This window comes from Ruditapes philippinarum, unplaced genomic scaffold (genome assembly GCF_026571515.1).
Source record: "Ruditapes philippinarum isolate M1 unplaced genomic scaffold, ASM2657151v2 ctg4264_1_1_1_1, whole genome shotgun sequence".
Classification (NCBI taxonomy): domain Eukaryota; kingdom Metazoa; phylum Mollusca; class Bivalvia; order Venerida; family Veneridae; genus Ruditapes; species Ruditapes philippinarum.
Window position 1 is genome coordinate 38,771 of NW_026855253.1, and position 20,914 is coordinate 59,684.

Genomic DNA, 20,914 nt, shown 5'->3' on the forward strand with positions numbered 1-20,914 from the left:
ATTTCATATCATGTCAATTTATTCATTTTTTGTTCAGGCTAAAACTTGCTCGACAAGTTTCCCCCCCCCCCCCCCACCGCCTTAAAAATTGAGAGAGAACACAGTGATGCTCAGTCACTAAGCTTTTTAAAAAAAAACATAAAATGAATGCTTCTGACAACTATATTGTTTTCAATTTTAAGACAAAGAAAGATATTCTAGGTTCTGGATAAAAACATGAAAAATTCATGAGAATTGAAAAATAAAAATTGAGCCACTTCACGACAAAACCAACGTAATGCGTTTGCGACCAGCATGGATCCAGACCAGCCTGCGCATCTGCGCAGTCTGATCAGGATCCATGCTGTTCGCTTACCAACCCTATAATAAGTAGAGAAACCGATAGCGAACAGCATGGATCCTGATCAGACTGCGCGAATGCGCAGGTTGGTCTGGATCCATGCTGGTTGCAAACGCACTATATTGGTTTTGTCGTGACACGGCTCAAATGATTGCACGGTGAAAGAGGACTTGAGCACTGACATTTTTCCCCCTTTGACTATGTGTAAAGAAAGTATGTAAACACTTGTAAAACAAGGAAAAAAACATGTTAAACGTTATGTTTTTCTTGCCAACAATGTGACTAACGGGTCAGAACATCATGTAAAGAAATAAATCCACAGTTCAGTAGAAGGCCAGATTTACGAACTTTAAGGTGGAAAAATTCAAATTTCACTGTAGGAAAGAATTTTGAAAATTTCCCTACAAATGATGAATGGTTTTGTCCAGACTGAAAGATGGACAAGTCAATTTAAGCTATTTAGCCAGATAGGGGTTAATACTGAACTAATGTCCTGATTTTAATATGAAAATGTCAATATCACAACGCTCTTTAGAGCCTTGTCATACATGAATGAGCTGACTAAAATGGCAGCCACTTTACTGGTGGCACAGGCATGTCATTTAAAAAAACAAGCAAGTAGTTTATGATTTACTGTAACATAGACAACAATATGGACACAATTTTGACCATAAAGCGAAGGCAATTCATAAAAGTAATTAAGAAATTAAGTGTTCTCTCCCTTTTACAACACTAACAAAGTTCTATGCTCCTGCGTTTATGAATAAATTATGCAAATGAGCCAAGTTGAGCCGCCATGTTGGAGTTTCGGTAAGCGTGTTGGAAATTGCTACCTGTTCGATTTGAAAGCTCGTCCTTACTTACAATTTCCTTGAATGTAGGAAAACTTGGTTTTGTTTGATTGCATATTGAATGATAGGTATTACAAAATAAATATAATGAAAATCGATCAATAAATAATTGTATACGAGCGTTATAAAGTCAATTTAATTCGTCAGAATAATAAGGTTCTGTTGCAGGGTATCGGTAAAAGACTGCTTTTTTCCCGTTTTTTGAAATTTATTTGAACACGGAGACAATTTTTCTCAAACAGGTTTATGAATATACTTTACGTTGCAACAGAGTTTACCGTGTGTCCATTTCTTATTTAAATTGTCTGAGAAGTTAAATCCGTTTGTTCACATGTAAATGTGTACCGTCATTTTGACCGACTGGAATAAAAACTACCATGACGATGATAATACCAGATATGTATGAAAATTACGCCGTATAGTGCAAAGTTTTGGACATAGCAATTAAAATTAACACTTACGTTGACTCAAACTGTTCCTTGTCAGCAAAATTGAAACCGAAAGTAGAGGCTGTTCTAGAATTTAATCGAATAAAATGGGTGGGATTTAACCACCGCGCATGCCCTGTGCGAACGTTTTGTTTACATCCGGTCGTAGCATAGGGCAAGAGTGCAAACTTTGTTAGTGTACAATGTATATTAAATTATAAAATTTTAATTCAAACCCAATTTTATCTGTCTTCATTGATGTACTGTCTAGTGTCACTGAATCACTGGGTATCTTAAACTTCTCAATTCTTCTATGTGTGATTAGACTGTAAAAACTATGAAAGAAAGTGTTGTGTTCTCTGAACACCGGCACATAATAATGTTAGACAAAGGCTTCAAAAACTGAAACAGGCTATTTGGCTTAAGTTTGACAAACCAATATTGAAGTACTTAATTACTTACTCAGCAGTATATATATTTCATTACAATAAAAGTAAAGGCATTAAAGTTAAATGACAATACAAAGAACAGAAATTACCAACCTCCCCCACCTCCCCCTAAAAAACGACAACAAAAAACACAGCCCAGATGAAACAACTCCAAAACATATACATGTAAGTAATTACTTAGAAATGACACAGGCACTATTGGCTGGTTGGGGACTTTTTCCTATTTGATCTGTCAATTTGAATGCATCCCCTAAGACCACTTTCCTGCAGTGTTTCTCCCCAAAAATCATGTGATCAAATATATAGATAAAGTATGTAGTCACTTTGATGTGTACATTATATATGGCTGGCCATGAGACACATTGCTTTGACATGATTTCTGTTTTTTCTCATCTTACAAAACTTTTTTCTTTTAAATAAAAGACTTTTCTAGTGGATTTTGAGGAAGATCTCTGCATACTTATCAAAATCATCTCAAAGATTAAGGGGCGGTAACCCATCATACAAAGTGGACCACATTAAATTTACATACAATGTACATTATGTACTACTATCATAAACATCTTAAAAGTTTGTTTTATTTATAAACCATGATTCACCAACAGTTGTGCAGGCCACACACTATCAAAGCTTGAATCTTTTAATTTACATAGATATGTCTCAAGGGCCCGAGGGCATTCAGCGACTGTCATTTCAAACTGTTTTCCGTACAACTTTATAGGTCAAGTCAAACGAAAAATACTACACATTCCAAACTTTATAGTAATTGACATTATACAAATTAGATTTTAATTATTGTTTATACACATCAAACATTAGCAGAAGCTTGTGGTGAAGTGCACAAGTCAAGGCTAAACATTATCACATAATATCAAAAGACAACAACAACTTGCGTCAGTTTTTGGTCGATCAAAATCCAAAGATAAAATACAGTAAACTTCACTTATAGCGAACACGGTTATAGCGAACTTCCGGTTATAAGGAACAATTTATTTTGGCCCAAATTTTGCCCTTCTTTATTTAATATAAAAATATACGGTTATAGCGAACACGGTTATAAGGAATTATCGCTTATAAGGAACTCATTTCTTAGTCCCAATTTAGTTAAAAGTGCATAAAATTATACTTTTATAACGAACTCCAAATATCGGCTATCCGCAAATATATCCCGCATTTCAACTTTCGTTGAATGTACCGTTTATTGTTGTATGTAATTCAATATATGAAAATGAATTTGTGTAGAAGTATGTGATAGTTTTCTATTTTGGATATTTTTAGCTTGAGTTCTTGTCACAAAGATAAAACGGTAATTCCTTTTATTCTATAATTTCTTTTCTTTAATAGTTTTGCTCAGGTAAGATAATTATCGGTTTTCAACATAATCACACATGCTTGCAAACATAATCCATAGAAAACTACAAAGTATGCTTGATTGAAATGAAAAGAAATCTATATATTTCATAAGTTCAAGTCACCCTTAAAATATAATAGAAGATATTCAATATAAAAGGAAGAAAAATGGAAAATCTGGTTTATTCTCATTCATTGAAAGAAAACGAAAAGCACTGAGTTAAGAAAGAAAATATGATTTTTTATGAAAATTTGAGAAAGGGAGTAAAACTAAAACTGAAATAGCAAATGATTTTCAAATTCCAAAATGTACACTCTCGTGTATTGTGTCTAAAAAAGAAATAAATGACTTATTATTCTAAATCAAATGTTCTTAAAAATGGCAGACGATGTTTAACAATCAGTTCGTTATATGTAAATCTGTTCGCTATAAAAACTCCTGATACAAGGAACTAATTCGCTATATGCTTACAAGGAACTCCGGATATAAGGAACAGATTTTGAATGTCCCAATGAGTTCGTTATAAGCGGAGTTTACTGTATATACTTTTTAGAAAAATTTTTTTTGATAATCAGAAAAGATGAAACTGTACTTTATTTCTGACCCTTGCCTGCAATAACTTTGGGCAGCTTTATATATATATATATATATATATATATATATATATAATATATATATATATATATATATATATGTGCTCAACTTCATAATGTTACATGTATTGCCTCCCTTTATTAGATCATCAAGATTACTTGAAATTCAATTATATCATTGTGCGTGCTAAATACCAAACAATTAGGTTTTTTGTTAGAAAGTGCAGTACAATTTACTTTTAAAGTTTACTATTAAGTTTTAACACAATTTCCAAGACAGCAAATCCAATTAGAGTTGCTGGGATTATACACTGAAGTATCAATTTAAGTCACACAATAATTAAGAAAATGATGCCTTCTATCACTGGAAATTTTGTGAAAGGTACATTAGATTAATAATTTTTAGCTGGATAAGCTGAGGGAAAGAAATTTTTATTCTGACTCTTCGGAAAAAGAATCCATTACCATATTAAAATCTCGAAATTTATTTTGCTTAGTAGTTAGTACTAATAAGTCAAACCTGTCTATATGGATCAGTTTTGAGATTCTGAGATTTGCTCTTTGACAACAAATGCGTTTTAAAAAGTGTATTCTTGTACAATTATTTATCAAATGAGAAAAGTATCATGATGATGGCCTTTAGAGATAGGTTAACTGTATAAAGCTTTATTTTAAGGTGGTCTTCCACACAGGTTTAGCTGTATATAAAATGCTTTTTATATGGTGTTAAAAATATTACCTGGCTGTCTAAGGTCACCATGGCTACCATTGGCAAGTGTCCCTGACCTTCGTAGTACCTTTAATTCTCCTCCTGAAAAACATAAAAACATCATAAATCATCATAAACTATCATTAACTATCATAAATTATCATAGATCTTCATTAACTGCTTCCATTATGTACCTATTACAAATGTCTTAGTTATTTTCCCCCAAAATGACAGTATTTTTATATGTGACTGTGCACAGACGTTCAGCACATTTGCCATGCCAAAAGGGTCAAATTATCACATGATCATCAAGAACAAAATTACTATCCAGCACCAGTGTTTCCTACATAAAAGTGTATTATATATTTTATATAGTAAACGGGTGCTGGATAGTAATTTTGTTCTTGATGATCAAGGGGTATTTTTCCTGATAATTTGACCATTATTGGCATGGCAAATGTGTCGAACGCCTGTGCCGGTAACAATATACATATTTTACTCTTGATGCAACTTACTTTTATCCAAATTTATCTAAATTCACTGCACAAAAAATTCCAAACGGTACAGACCGGACCCTTTCCACAAAGAGTTTAGCAAAAATCCAGTAAATAAACCTATTATTGTTTCAAAGTTTAAGAATAGATCATTACATGATTTTATTCAGCAATTGTGTGTTAAAACATAAGCACTTCCTCATCATTAAGCATACCATGTATTATACAGCATACATTGTAATTAATCATATAAAATAGTTCATACAGGTCATTTATAATCTTAAAATGATTCATTACATAATAAGGCAAATGCTAGCTAATTAAGCTATCAACAATATGTAAAATTTCAGGACCTCCATAATTGCCAATTTAAAGATTAGTTAGACCTTTGTGTAAAATCTGAAAATGCCAAGATGTAGCAGGTGAAGATTGGTTGCTGTTATAAATTGTATAAAATTTCATTATGTCAATATAAAGCAGACTAATGTTGAATACCAAAATGCAGCATCTATGTTTTAGATTCCAATACAATGTATTAGTACACCTTCAATCCTTATCACACGTAATATCTTAAATGGACTTATCCATCTTACGATTTGGACAAAACCCGTTTTTTTTTTCCAAAACCCGTCATCATTTTAAGGGAAAAGTGTTGACAGAATAGCAAACAGGGCAGACCATGATCAGATGGTTTATTAACATGCCAGTTGATCTTGGTCTGCACTGGTTGCATGGGTAGAATCAGCTGCCAACAGCAGGCTAAGTGTCTTAAAGAAGCATCCCTCCAGATCCATGTCAATAGTAAATTTAAATTTTGGACAAAAGCATGCTTAATTTCTATTTGTCGTTTGCATAGTGAATTCGTTAACAGTTCCTTTAACAATCATTCATATATTTTTTCCTTCTGGAAATCAATTTCTTTCAAATTTGTTCACTCATTTGGAGGCATGCAACTTGAAGATACATCTTGCACATTCTCATCAAGTCAACTTACAGGTATGGCAATAATCCATCAAAGTCCTGAAACATACATACACTATCCTATAAACAGTATATACAGGTACTCCAAATTTCGCACAGAAATATCGCTTAAATCTTCACTTTCACTTACTTATCATCAATGAACCATTACTCAAACACTTCAAAAAACAACCCCAAACTAATTTGAACATTTAATTTCAACACTGCCTACATTGTATTTATACAGATAATGATCAATTTTGTCCGTCTGTCTGTCTGTATTATAATCAATTGAGTGTACTTCCCACAGGGCTGCGTAAATATAACACCAGACCTAACAAATGCACATCATCGCAAATGTTTCACTCAAATCTAAATGTTCCTCAATATCTTTATTATAGATTTTCCCTCCATATAATATTAACTGAGCATTCTTATCAAACTTGAAAACCTACACAGCAGCCAAGTATAAAATAAATTCAATTTTTTTTTTTTAATATAAGACATTTCCCGAGGTACAATCTCCCTTTTTATCCTTCTAGACCGTTGCTATCGCAGATAGCTTGCTAGCAGATAGCGGAAACAACTTGTTATCAAACTTCCCCCTTAAAATCTCTTCCAATTTTCCATAATTCTATTTTTCAATTACAATATGAACAAGTGCATTTTCATGTAATAATCGCAAGCTGGTAACACAATTACAAGAAACTCTTTCAATTCTCTAGAAAATTCATTTTCAATCAACGTTTAAACATAAAATATCAACGTTTAAACACTTCATTTCCGAGTACAAAGTTTCACTAGAAATATCTGAACAAAACTCTAATAATATCTGAACAAAACAAGTTTTTCCCCCATTTTACACATGAAAATTCCATTCTTCTTAAATGATTAAAATTTTTAAAATCTTATTAAAAGTTAAAATTAAAGTTGAATGAGAAAAAAAGAGTTAACATTACTTCCAGAAAATAAGTTGTTTTTTTCACCCCATTATTTCAAAGTAAATCAACCACATTATAACAGTGGTCCTTCTGACACAAAAGCAGTTACTGTCTTAAGAAATAACTTTTAATGTCAGTTGTGTTGCTCATATTTAGCAACACTCGCAGCTAGAATAGGGCAGAAATAACAAACTAATTGCCTTTTTACAGTGTTTCAGAACAGGTTTACTATATATGGCTGCCAATCATTCTCCTTTGTTGATGATATCTTATATTCTATTTTTGTATTCAGTTTCTTGTAAAATCACTTTTTTATGTACAATTCAGCACATCCTAATAATAACAATACACTTCACAGCTGAATATATCAACCCTTTAGACAAATTGCTCTGAATCTGAGGCTGCTTAGTGCTACTAGCTCTTAACCCTTAAACATAACTATTTATTTAAGCTCAATTGTGAAACAAGTTCTTGCAAAATATATTAATCATGTTTGAGTCCACTTCCCAGAATCAACCAGTATAGGTGTCATATGAAGAAACATGGTCATGACCTGAATCACCTGATTAGGGCTCGAACCCATGATCCCTGAGTTAAGAGGCAGACACCTAAAACCATTGGAACTGAAAGTGATTAGCGTTTGCCATCAGTATTGAGCCAGGCCAGCTTGCATGTCTGTATGCAGTCTGACTTGGCTCTATACTGTGGGCAGCTCAAATTTGTATTTTAAACTGTTATTAATTCACAGCAATGAAAATCAATTATAAAATTTGGCAGATTAATTGCTGAAAGAGATTTTATAACCAAGACACTTTCATTTGTTACTGTCAATAGAATCATAGAAAACAATGATCATATGGGCCATACCATAAGCTGTATTGGCTATATTATATTCGTTGCACTTTTTATATTAATTAAAACATTCAAAGTACTAATATCAGGATAAAAACCAAGTTTCTTACACTGAGTGGCAAATATATCCATCATAGTACAATTAAAGTTATCTCCCTTTATCTTGTACATATACGCACTGAAATTAAATCCAGAACCATCACCATAATTCTCACTTTCCTTACAAAGTATCTCCACAATAAAAATCCTGAAAATGAAACACTTACGGAGTCGTACCATATAAGGAAATACTGACAATTAATTAACCACTCAAGTACTTTGCTTTACTAAGAGAATCAATTAGCGAACCTACTTCATTTATTGACCATAAAATGAGGCACAGACAGACTGGAAGCTGCCTGCTAAAATTGTGTGGCAGAAGATTCTGGTAAGATGACATTTATATGCAATAAATCATCAAAAAAGATAAACAAACTGTTGATGAATTTCTCCTGTTACTTTTACTGCACTGCATTTTGTAAATAATAGACAAATCTTGCCTAAATTTTGGGACTGTTTCATTGTAAGTTTAAGATATTAAAATAAACGAGTCGATACTTGATTAGACTATGCAGATGTGTATGTAGATTGGCTTAGGTCCATACTTGAAAGCCCAGAATATGATCTTAAATTAAAGTAATTACTTAGCCTTCTCAAAGGTCCAGTATTTTGTTTCCTTTTTTGGCCATATATAGAGCAAAAATATTTTTATGAGACACTCTGCCAAGAAAAGATATTTTTTTGGGGAAATTTTCTATTTTGCTATTTCCTGACTTTAAAACTCTGTATTTTTCCCACTACCCAACACCTTTTTCCTCTTGAATCATTTCCCCTTTCCATTACAATTACCCTAAACCTGTCCTTTTTTTACATTTCCCTTATTTTTGTCTTTTTTTTATCATTTCCCAAGACCTAAAGTTACATTATATCTATAGTGTCTCATATTTTTACAGCTTCTTTTTCATGGAAATAAAGAATAGAAAAGTCTAAAGACTTAATCAAAACCGAAACACCGCTACAAATCTACACAAATCTAGGAAAAATTTGTGAGAAGCTTACAAAATTGATTGGCCAGTTTATTTTTGCAAATTTAATCAAGCCAGAGTATCAAGAATCAATCAATGAAAACAGCCATTATTATGAAAAGTAATAAATTCTTTCACAAAATGTTTATTATCATCATTAAACTAATTTCTCTATTTCCTATTGATCTGTTGCAGTTTATGCCATCCAAGTTTTACATCAATTTCTAATTTACAATATTGAAATATTGAAGTTCATCAAGTGATTAATTTTCTATTAGTAGTTAATTATAATAAGGGTCTTTATAGCTGCAAAAAACACAACAACCCAATGAAAATAGATATATCATATGATGAGGTATTTATAAAAAGATTGCAAATTAGGTACTACGTATCTTTAATAATTATCTTTATTTACATAGGAGCTTTAAATTGCACCAAATAAATTAACTACAATAAGTAAAATTAAAAACTAAGTTTGCAATATTCAAGATGCAAAAATCACATTTTCAGTTGAAACTTTTGCAACAATAAATATTGTTAACTAAAATAAAAATTTATCACATCATACACAATTGATAGTTGCAACACTGTATTATTGCCAAAGCTGCATTTTTTCCAGCTAAGTCAAATAAAAAAATTTGGCAATAATCAAGCTTTAAAACTAATAGAATTAAATTAAATAAATTAGTCAGTAGGAAAACAATACAAGTATATTATCTGACAAGATCAATTAAGTCAAAGTCAACACAATCAATCAATGAACATACCTGACAATGCAAACATATCATGTACAGATCAATCAGGAATTCTTACTGACACAGTAAACTATGGTAACTCATTTATATTTTAAAACATAATTCATTAATAAGATAGATTTGTAAGAAGAAAATCAAGGTTTATAAATTATACGAAAATCTAGGTATAAATTTCAAGAAAATCAAGGTATAAGTTCTAAACACTTTCAACAAAGTCAGAATCTGTGGAGTAAAAGCTATTTCAGTGGTGCACAAGAAAACAATTTAAAACTCCATCTGAGCCTGAGATATGGTAACAATGTCTACCCTGCCTGCCATGTACTATTCCCAATGCAGTCCATACATAATATGAAATTTATCCTAAAAATGATAAATGGTGGCTTGTCCAGATTAAAGCCATTATTGGTTATTTGGATTTAGGTTACAAAATAAAATTTAACATATAACAAAATTAATGGATTGGCTCCCTGCTGCTAATTCGTAACAGACCATTAAAAGTCAATTGATTTTCATTTTTAAAATAATCAAAACTAAGCCGCCATTATTTTAGTGCCAGGTCACACAAATTGATCAATTTAACTTCAATTCATTAAAAACGTATGCATGGGATTAATAATATTTAATTTGTATCATTGAAATCATCAGGGGATTGAAATAAGCCGTGTCATGACAAAACCAACATAATGGGTTTGCGATCAGCATGGATCCAGACCAGCCTGCGCTTCCGCGCAGTCTGATCAGGATCCATGCTGTTCGCTTATGAACCATATAACAAGACGAGAAACTGAAAGCGAACAGCATGGATCCTGATCAGACTGCGCGGAAGCGCAGGCTGGTCTGGATCCATGCTGATCGCAAACCCATTATGTTGGTTTTGTCATGACACGGCTCAAATTATTTAGATCACCTTTTTAACTGCATATAAGTGGCAAGAATCAATTCCTTTTGAAACAAGTTTCTACTCAATTCTTTTTATTTTTCATTTAAAATATCAAAATAGGAAAATTTGATATTGATGTTTGGGATGATAAGATACTATACTGATATAGCACTGCAGAGCTAGCTGTTCAATCCATCAGGACCAATTATTTTCCCTGACTTGTGATGTGAGACTTTTCAGACAAATTCCCATCTAAGACAAACAGTCAGAATTACCATGATCTACTGGTAATCAATAACACTTCATCATCTTTCTATATATTACCACTTGTTGCTTCAAGATATACATTCAGGTTACCAAAATACTTAGTCATGTCATATATACATAATCTAATATGCTTAATTGCAGCCTTCCCTAATGAATTTGTATATTTCCGTAATGTCAACTTATATAATTATATAAGTGGACTTGCCCATGCTTTGAATTTGAAACTATGTTACACTGGATTTTATATTGCTACAGAAGTTATAAAATTGAGAGGGCAACAGTACAGATGGCTGGGGCTGCCAGGTTGTCATGGTTCTTGTTGTATACAATATGTACTTATAATTTCTATATTTATTCATTTTTGATAATCAAACAATTTCCATTTATTTTCTGATAGCCTTGAAATTTGGTCAATCACAAATCATCTGCCATTACTAATATATTTCTTTCATTTGTATTGAATCTTTCCTTATATTATCTACATATTTTCTTTGAATTTGTTTTATTTTTATATGTTTACTCATATCTTTTCCTTATTCTAGCATTCCATATTACATGTGAAAAACCACACTCTTCCTTATTCATATTATTTTTCATATGATCTTTTTTTGTTTACTTAATTCTTTAAGGAAGTCTCTTTGTTTGATCATTTGCCCAAATACAAATTTGGCATCAACTGCCATATTTTTGTAATGGACAGTATGACTGGCATTCTAGTGATAACAGTACTGGCTTTCTAGTGGTGACAGTACTGGCTCTCTAGTGGTGACAGTACTGGCTTTCTAGTGGTGACAGTACTGGCTCTCTAGTGGTGACAGTACTTACTCTCTAGTGGTGACAGTACTGGCTCTCTATTGGTGACAGTACTGGCTCTCTAGTGGTGACAGTACTTACTCTCTAGTGGTGACAGTACTGGCTCTCTAGTGGTGACAGTACTTGCTTTCTAGTGGTGACTTTTACAGTACTGGTTTCTAGTTGAACAGTACTGGCTTCTTTCTAGTGGTGGTAGTACTGGCTTTCTAATGGTGACAGTACCAGCTCTACAGAGGTTGCAGTACTGGCTTTCTAGTGATAACAGTACTGGCTTTCTAGTGGTGACAGTACTGGCTTTCTAATGGTGACAGTACTAACTCTACAGAGGTTGCATTACTGGCTTTCTAGTGATAACAGTACTGGCTTTCTAGTGGTGACAGTACTGGCTATCTAGAGGTGGCAGTACTGGCTCTATAGTGGTGACAGTACTGTCTCTCTAGTGGTGGCAGTACTGGCTTTCTAGTGGTGACAGTACTGGCTCTCTAGTCGTGACAGTACTGACTCTCTAGTGGTGACAGTACTGTCTGTCTAGTGGTGACCATACTGGCTATCTAGAGGTGGCAGTACTGGCTTTCTAGTGATAACAGTACTGGCTTTCTATTGGTGACAGTTACTGTCTCTCTAATGGTGACAGTACTGTCTCTCTAGTGGTGGCAGTACTGGCTTTCTAGTGGTGACAGTACTGGCTCTCTAGTGGTGACAGTACTAACTCTCTAGTGGTGACAGTACTAGGCTTTCTAGTGGTGGCAGTACTGGCTCTCTAGTGGTGACAGTACTGGCTCTCTAGTGGTGACAGTACTGGCTCTCTAGTGGTGACAGTACTGGCTCTCTAGTGGTGACAGTACTGGCATTATAGAGGTTGCAGGCCTGGCTCTCTTATGGTGGTATAGGCAAGTGACTACCAGCTTCTTCAGTTCAGTTTCTTTAAACACAGATAGAGCATTGATATTTATATATACATGTATGTATTATTCCTTGTTGGGGTTTGAACCACACCAACAGTGTTAAGGTCTTGGGGCAACTGTAGAGGAAGACTGGAATAGGTGTGAGAGCTTATAACAGTTATTAAGAAACAAATCAAACAGAATAACATATAAGATAGTGAAAAACTATCCAATAAAACCTACCAATATTCACACTAATAATCCATAAAAAAAGAAATCTAAATAATCCGATTTGTTAACCTTACACAGTTCACAGGTTCATATAAGCAAGAGAATTAGTACAAATACAAACAGCCTCCTGATTCGAAATTACACCATTTAATCATAAAAACAACAACTTCCCATAAAAAAACCTGTCTTATTTACTGAACTGTAAGAAAACTGGCAATAAAAAAAATCCCACAGCCTGAAAGTATATACATTTCATACATATGATCTGAAACCAGAGTTCATACTGTATACAATGAAATATCTTATTGTTTAAGAGAGGATAGAGCATAAAGAAGGAAGTGGTTTTTATGTATTCAATATTTCTATCTTCTCACTCTTTTCCTAAACAACATCATTTCCTCCCAGTCAATATGACAGGCTATATCCAGCCTCAGTTAAATGAGTCACTCACTACTTTTGTAATAAGATGATCAAATTTCAAACATCGACATGTACACAACTCAATTAATGTTTAACTTTGTTTACTTTCTACACAGATTAACCCAATACTAACTGTTACAATTTATTTCTGATTGACAATTAAGCTAAGAGGAATGGGTTTTTTCTGACTGCAATAAATTTCTACTGCTGTTATTTTGAAAAACATGATAATTTCCCGTAATATGCAGGATAATTATTAAATGAGTTAATTTTTGAATGCATGATAATTTCAAACATGCATGTTTAATTCTGACTCATTAATGTTTGACTCATGATTTTAATTTCAAACTGATGATGATTTCTGACTGCATGTTAATTTCTGACTGCATGATAATTTCTGACTGCATGATAATTTCTGACTGCACGTTAATGTCTGACTGCACGTTGATATATTATAGTACTTTGATTATAATTGTACTGAACTGTATTGTATTTATAAATGATTAAATAAATTTAATTATATTTTCATCTCCGGCATGTACTTAGGCTGATTTTTGTTCCAGGATAATTGAAATTCACTATCGCTTTTATTTAATCAGTCTCTTGTTGCTTCAATCGTTCCCTCACTCATTTGTTAATACTAATACTAAATATCTCACTTATTAACTCAATATGTGTCTCCCTCCCTTACTCCCTGCTAACTTCTCTAGCCCCATATCACATTTAGCTCACTTACTCTCTCAGTCTGTCACTCGCTCGTATTTGAGTAAGTCATCACTTGTACAAACTGACAAGTGCTCACTATTTTTATCAATATCGACTTCCCTGCTTCACTTATTATTTTATTTTTGTTTACATTCACTTATTCCCTTTCTTATTTACTCACTCAACTCAAGTTGATTCACTCAGTTCACTCAGTTACTCACCAGTTCATTCACTCATTAATGAATGAACAAACAAACAAACAAAAGAATAAACAAACAAATGCACCCATTCACTCACTTACTAAACTTTATTCACTTATTCAATAACGCACTTAATGTCCATCCAACCTGAGTCTCTCCCTCACTCAGTCACTCATGTTTATTCTTGCAGTCCTACTTTATTCTATCAGTTACTTATATCCATCAAATAACTCAGTCAATCACTCATTATTGTGTCTCTTTTGTTACTTATCAACTTCAAACATCTCAACCCCTGCTAATAGTCAACCCTCACAGTAATTCTCTCATCATCTAAATATACTTTTAAATTTGGTCAGTTATTCACATACCCTATTCAGGTAAAACACTGAAATAGCCTTTTCATATATTGACAAAATTATTCCTTCCCAACATCTGACAAAAACATTACCTTAGTTTTGTCGAATAAAATCACTACCTGCCAATGAGCCATTTTTCATTTAATAAATAATGGACAGAAATATAAAAACTAGATTATAACAAAACACAAACTCACTTACAATGTAAGTTACGGTCACTACATAGAAGAATAAAATACTTTCCCCGAATCTTTACATTATTCCGAACACTAAATAATAAAACCAAACACTTGATTTAATGAATTACATTCAATCATCCAAAGCTCAGTATCCGATTGGAAAATATCATAAAAACAAATGAATGGGGAAGCACACATATAAAATCGCAAGGTCGGCTATTGATCAATACAACACAAGTTTTCATAACATCATGAATAATATCCCTGCAGCACACTGATTGATTTACCTCCCCTCTTTACACTGGCACAATAGGTTTTTAAGTGGTTTTAAATACGCTAGAACACATAAACCTACTCATTATCATAATTGATACACGAATATTCTTTCTTTTCTTTTTGATGTTACAGAGGAAAGATAATCCTTTTTATTTTAACAATAAAAAAGCTTCAAAAAAAAAAGTTGAAAAAAAAAAAAAAATGAGAAAAAAAAGTTCTTGAAAAGAAAATATTTCTTTATCAATTATCTTAAATTATCTTATAAAAAGTGCAATGTTTTGGAAACAAGAATTTTGGTAAGACATCAAAAAGAATTTATCTTAGAACAGGAAACTGTAATATAAAAGCAAATATTTAAAGAATATTATTCTTGTAAGACCACTATACCAGAAAGAAAATTTTGTTCCTGGAAAATATTATATCAAGGTTATAGAAAAGTTTTATATCTCCTATGGAATATTAATCAACGTTACTTCGGTGTAATATGCTAAAAAGTGAACTTAAATTTTTCCCGTTTTTCAATCTTTTTTTATCTATGGAAAAACCAAGAAAACATTTATTCATTATTTTACAGGGCAATTTTTAAATTTCAAATGCACTGACCAAAGGCAGCCATGCCATCTGATCTTGGCCTGCACCAGCCACATTGGAAGATTCAGCTGATATGGCAGTCTAAAGGTTAATACCTCAATGAAAGCATAATTATAATTTTCTTTTGTTTTATTTGTATTCTTGCATAGAAATCAAGGAAACTTATTTTTCTTTAATTCTTATTCAGCTAAATTCATGAAACAAACTTGTCCAAATTTGAACTTGTACCAAACTTAAGGCCTAATACCATTTTTAAATGAGTGTTTTACATGGCACCAATGTACCAGCAGATCTTGGTAAATGTATGATGCCAACAGCAGGCTGTAGGTTTGTTCAAAAGAGTACAGTTTCATTGCATAATAACCCTGTCATTAGTATTGTTAACAGTTAAAAAATTTCTAAATAAAAACAAAATTAGAATGGTTATTACTTTTTTAAACCCCATTAATCAATCGCAATATTCTATTACCTGTATATCTCCTTAAAGCTCATTAAAATATGGAGAAAAAAAAAACAAAGTCTAATTTACCTTATTTGACAAAAGTCCATGCATTAATTTAATGAAAGCTTTTACAAATACATAAAATGTAGTTTTATGATTTAACATAAATAATTGCTTAAGGCAAGGAAATATTGACTTATGGTCTTATAAACCATAAACTTAATTTACATAAATTTCTACTAATTGATGCAACTTTTTTAAATGCTGTTCTGTTTTTAATGTTTTTTTTTATGTTGACATGTTTTAAACTTATTTCTACTCTTTAACTCCTATTGACCTCTGAAAGTGGTTAGAGCCTTTGCCAGGTTCTATACTACAACTGGTAGTTAAATTTTGTGTTCTGATATTAAAGTCCCTTAAAGTTTGAATGGATCAAACCAAATTCAAAGCTGGGACAATCCATTTCACAGATTTAGCAGGTTTACCCATGAGGCATCAATCTAGGCACATCTTTTAAAGTATTTTTTCTGCTTTAAAGACCTTTCCTGTTTTAAGGACGTTAACAACAGTTTTCATATAGAAATATACTGTAGGCAGAACAAAAACTGTTTCAAAGAATTTCATAAACTTCGTATGATCTTAAAATATGATAAAAAAGACATTTCAAATTCTTAGAAGAAATGGTATCATACTTCATGAATATTCTTAGTTTTGGCTTTAAGTCAAACTGTTCTATGAAAATGCTGCATTTCCATAATTCATATTTATTTCCTTGTATGACATTACCCTCATAAATTTAGAAGATAGATACACCAACCAATGTTTGTATGCACATCAGACTAATGTATCAAGTCTTTAAGTTAGACAATTTTGGCATTTTACATTATCTTACAGAGACTTATCACCTAGCTCTAAATGTTTCCTTCAATCTTAAGGCCTGTAAAAAAGAATTCTGCTAAATTGAAGCACTAAAAGATCAATTGTACGACTTTGATAAACTAAGTCAGGACAAAATTTTACAAAACAAGGAATTAAATCAAAAGGTCAGACTTATTTAATTTAAAGGAAAAGATATGACAGGATTTCAAGGAAAAGACATACACTACACTTACTTTTGAGAATTCCCACATTTATGGTAGAAAAGTGGTCAAACTTTAACTTCCTTCATATACTATGACTACAAAATTAATATACCCAAGAAAAGCACTATTTGTCAAATTATGATTCCTCATTACTGCTTTCCTTAATAATCTTCCACTGAATAAAAATCTTTAAGTTCTTACCAACAAGAAACATGACCATCATATCTTTATCCTTATTCTCTTCCTTGCTAACTTCCCTATTAATAGCTTCAAATACATCACCCACTTCATTGCTATCTGGTGAAGTTCCTACCCTGCCACTGTTGAACAATACCTCTTCAAATGATAATCTTTGGAACTCTAGTAAGTCACCACTCTTATCTGCTTCTTCAGTTTGTGTTTCTGTATAATCATTTTCCAGATCCATGCCATCATGACCAATTTTATCATAATCAAGTATAGGTTCATCGATAAATTCTCCTTCTTCATAGCTTTGAGGGAAACTTTCAGGATGTTTTCCATCTATTTTGTTGACAAACTTTTCTGATACAATTGACTCTCCTGTATGATTATCATTTGCATGTTCAAAACTTTTTGTATGTTGCTTATCATTTTGTATAAGTGTTTGCCTACCTTCATCTTTTGCATCATCAAGTCTTACTTGATCTGCTCCAATGGCATTCACATCAGATTCTGTTTTCATTTCATCATCAGATCTTTTAACCGAATGGTCATTTTCTTCTGATCTTTTGGCAATGCCAGTCTCACCATGCAAAACAGAATCAAAATAATTCAGAACTTCATCAATTTCAGGTTCAGTATTTTTCTCATCACATTTTGCAGAATTGTTACAAAAAGTTTCATCTGCAGTGGCTGTTTTCTCTTCAATCTCTTTACTTTTCTCAACTCTGTTTATGTTCAAATTACGTACCTTTACTTCAATGCTCTGATCAATTATCTCTTCTGATGATTTGTTTTCTACAGTTCCTATTGTTTCAGTCTTGTCATCTCCTGAAGCCATGTGTTCAAATGAATTTTCATCTTCCACTTCAGACTGCTCTAAACACAAAGAGTCTACATCAGTACCTAAATCCTCTGACACAAATTTGCCATTCTTATGTTTGTCATCCATTCCTGGGTCTTTTACATCTGGTTGATGACTTTCAATGGTAACATTTATTACAACAGAGTCATCTGTTTCTAAAGGCAAAGTATCTTCCTCCTTAATCTCTTCAGAAAAAATTGAATCAGCAACATCAGTTTTTTCTCCTATATATAGCTGTGTATCTAATATTTCTTGGTTAGCTACATCATTTATGTTTTCTAATGAATCTCCCTTTTGTGCTGAATCAAAAGTACCTGAAGACTGTTTTTTAATTTCGTTTTGATCAAACTCACTTTCTACTTTGTCATTTATTGTGGGTTTCTCCACCATTGGAATGCATGAAGCTTCTTTAAGTTCAATATTTTCAGTTTCTGTTTCATTTGGGTTATTACCTTCCTTACAGTCACTTACAATTACTCTTTCAAGATCATTTACCGAACATTCCTTCTCAATTGAGGTCACTACCAGACCAATGCTTTCTGTGTCTATTTCATCTACATTTTTCTCTTCATTACTTTCCCCTTTTCCACATTCACTGTCATTATCTTTGAGAATAGAATAATCCATATCATGCAAAGATATAGTTGACTCTTCTTCAGGGCCATCTTGAACAGCATTTTTGTTTAATCCACATTCTAAAACATGCTCTGAATGAACTATTTTCTTCTTCGTACCTGGAGTATTGTGTTCAATACTGCTTGAACCAGACACAGAGCACGCACTTAGAGAGCTTGTATCATTGAAGCTTGACTGCTGTCTTTCTTCAGAAGAGCTTTCTTTCGGATCATGAGTTGATTCACTTTCTTCCGAACTCTCGATGTCTGAAAATGCAAACTGACAAGTTGGACTCTTAGACATATACCTTTCTCTTGACAGAAAATTCCTGGTTCTGCTTGAGGAATCCATGGACCTGGTTCTTTTGACATTGGCTTTACCTGGAAAGTCGGTTCCACCACTTTTAGGTCTTGGACTTCTGCTTATGCTTCTTGATCTTTTAATATCTGCACAAGCACTGTTTGACCTTCTTATTTCCTTTATTTTATGTGCTCTTGGTATATCTATTGTCCTTTTACCATCAATGTCTTTGCTTAAAGAATGCATTTCTTGCGTCTCAGTTGTACCATCAGATTCTTTAGGAGATGCTCTATGGTTCATGGCACTTAGAAACTTGTCCTGCCAGCATGTGTATTGATTCATTCTATTTGATCTTGTTAACTGTTCTGACAATCTTCTCTTAGCTAATAAAGCCCTTATTTCTGGTGATCCAAAACTGCTATGATGTTCTGTCTCAACATCTAAAGAGTACCTTCTGGATTCATGCAGACCAAACAATGGTGATTCTGTTGGTAAACGTAAATCCCAGTAGGATGTACTCATACTTGTATCTGTTTCCATGGCAATACTACCACTGTCACTTCTTTCCCGGTTACAGTAAGAGCAACTGCTCAAAGAACAGCAGACACTGGTATCTGAGTAACAGGCTGAGCTACCAAAGCTTGATAACCTTGACCTATCAGATGTTTCATCAAAGTTTCCCCAACTACTTTCAACTGCTTCAATGTTATCTGTTTCAAATCTGTCTTTGGTAGACTGTTCTTCTGCATTTTGGATACAGCTTTCCCTCTTTGATGGGCTCCTTACTGTTAACGTTTCCTCTGAAGCATGCACTAGATCTTTGAAAGAATGTAAAATATCAAATGCATGGGAACAAGTCTTACTTCTTGGTATTTTCTTTTTAACTTTTGCCGGTGAGTTTAATTTTAGTAAGTCCTTTGACAAGGTTTCCATAGGTGATTTAGAAAATGAATTTCTAACGCTCCAAACCCTTGCCTTGCTTGGTCTCCTTATGGGAAGAGCATTGAGATTGACCCCACTTGCATCATTAATTGTTTCAAACAACTTCTTTCCTTTATTCACACTGCCTTGCTTCATATTATAAGAACGTTTTCTGTGAAAGAAATACTGTAAACTTCTCGATAAACTGTTTTTTCTTGTACACAATGCTGGTGGTTTTGTAGATCTAGGAGTTCTTGCAGACATGTTTTTAAAATGACCTCTTTCCTTTAACTTTGAACTTTCATTCAAATCATCAAAATCTTCTCTTTGGTCTCTACTCATCTTGGAATTTCAAAATGAAATTTTACACAGTTTGTATGTTTTTGTGTAAATTAATCTATTACTTTTGTAACTTCAAATGAAACTTTTGCATTAATTATAATGATTTTTCTTTATTTGACACATCATATGTCCAATCCTCAAAGTTGCATATCAAATATTATAAACAGTAAGTCCATATAAAACTGAATCTACACAATATTAAAATGTGACCATAAAAAGCCCAAAAAACGAAAAATGCCTAAACCCTCACTATAGTAAATACGTATGGAGCCTGGCCGATTTATATAACTATGTTATTTATGTGTTACTTAGTTATATATAAATATCTCAAATGTCTAAAGAATTCATTATCAAAACAACTACTCTTAATATAGTCCCTCACTGTCAGTTGATGTGGGAGCTGACATAATTAACATTATAATTACGACTGTAGACAGTCATTTGCTTCAGCCAAGCAAAATCTGATGCGTTTGACCAGATGTGACCTTCAGCTGCTGTCAAATAGCAGTATACATACTGTATACATGCAAAATGCCGTTTTCGTGCTGATGTCATAAATCAAAGCAAAACTGTGACAT

General features: G+C 32.8%; 1 protein-coding gene across 1 annotated transcript in view; it reads right to left on the bottom strand.

The window, feature by feature from the left end:
• LOC132742647 (uncharacterized) overlaps positions 1 to 20,336 on the bottom strand; it is a 57,383-nt gene extending 37,047 nt beyond the window's left edge. The window contains exons 1-2 of the mRNA XM_060731112.1: positions 17,315 to 20,336; positions 4,752 to 4,823 (exon numbers count right to left, since the gene is read on the bottom strand). Of these exons, the coding sequence (XP_060587095.1) occupies positions 4,752 to 4,823; positions 17,315 to 20,336 (3,094 nt within the window). The remainder of the gene's footprint in view (positions 1 to 4,751; positions 4,824 to 17,314) is intronic.
• Between the last annotated feature and the right edge of the window lie 578 nt (positions 20,337 to 20,914).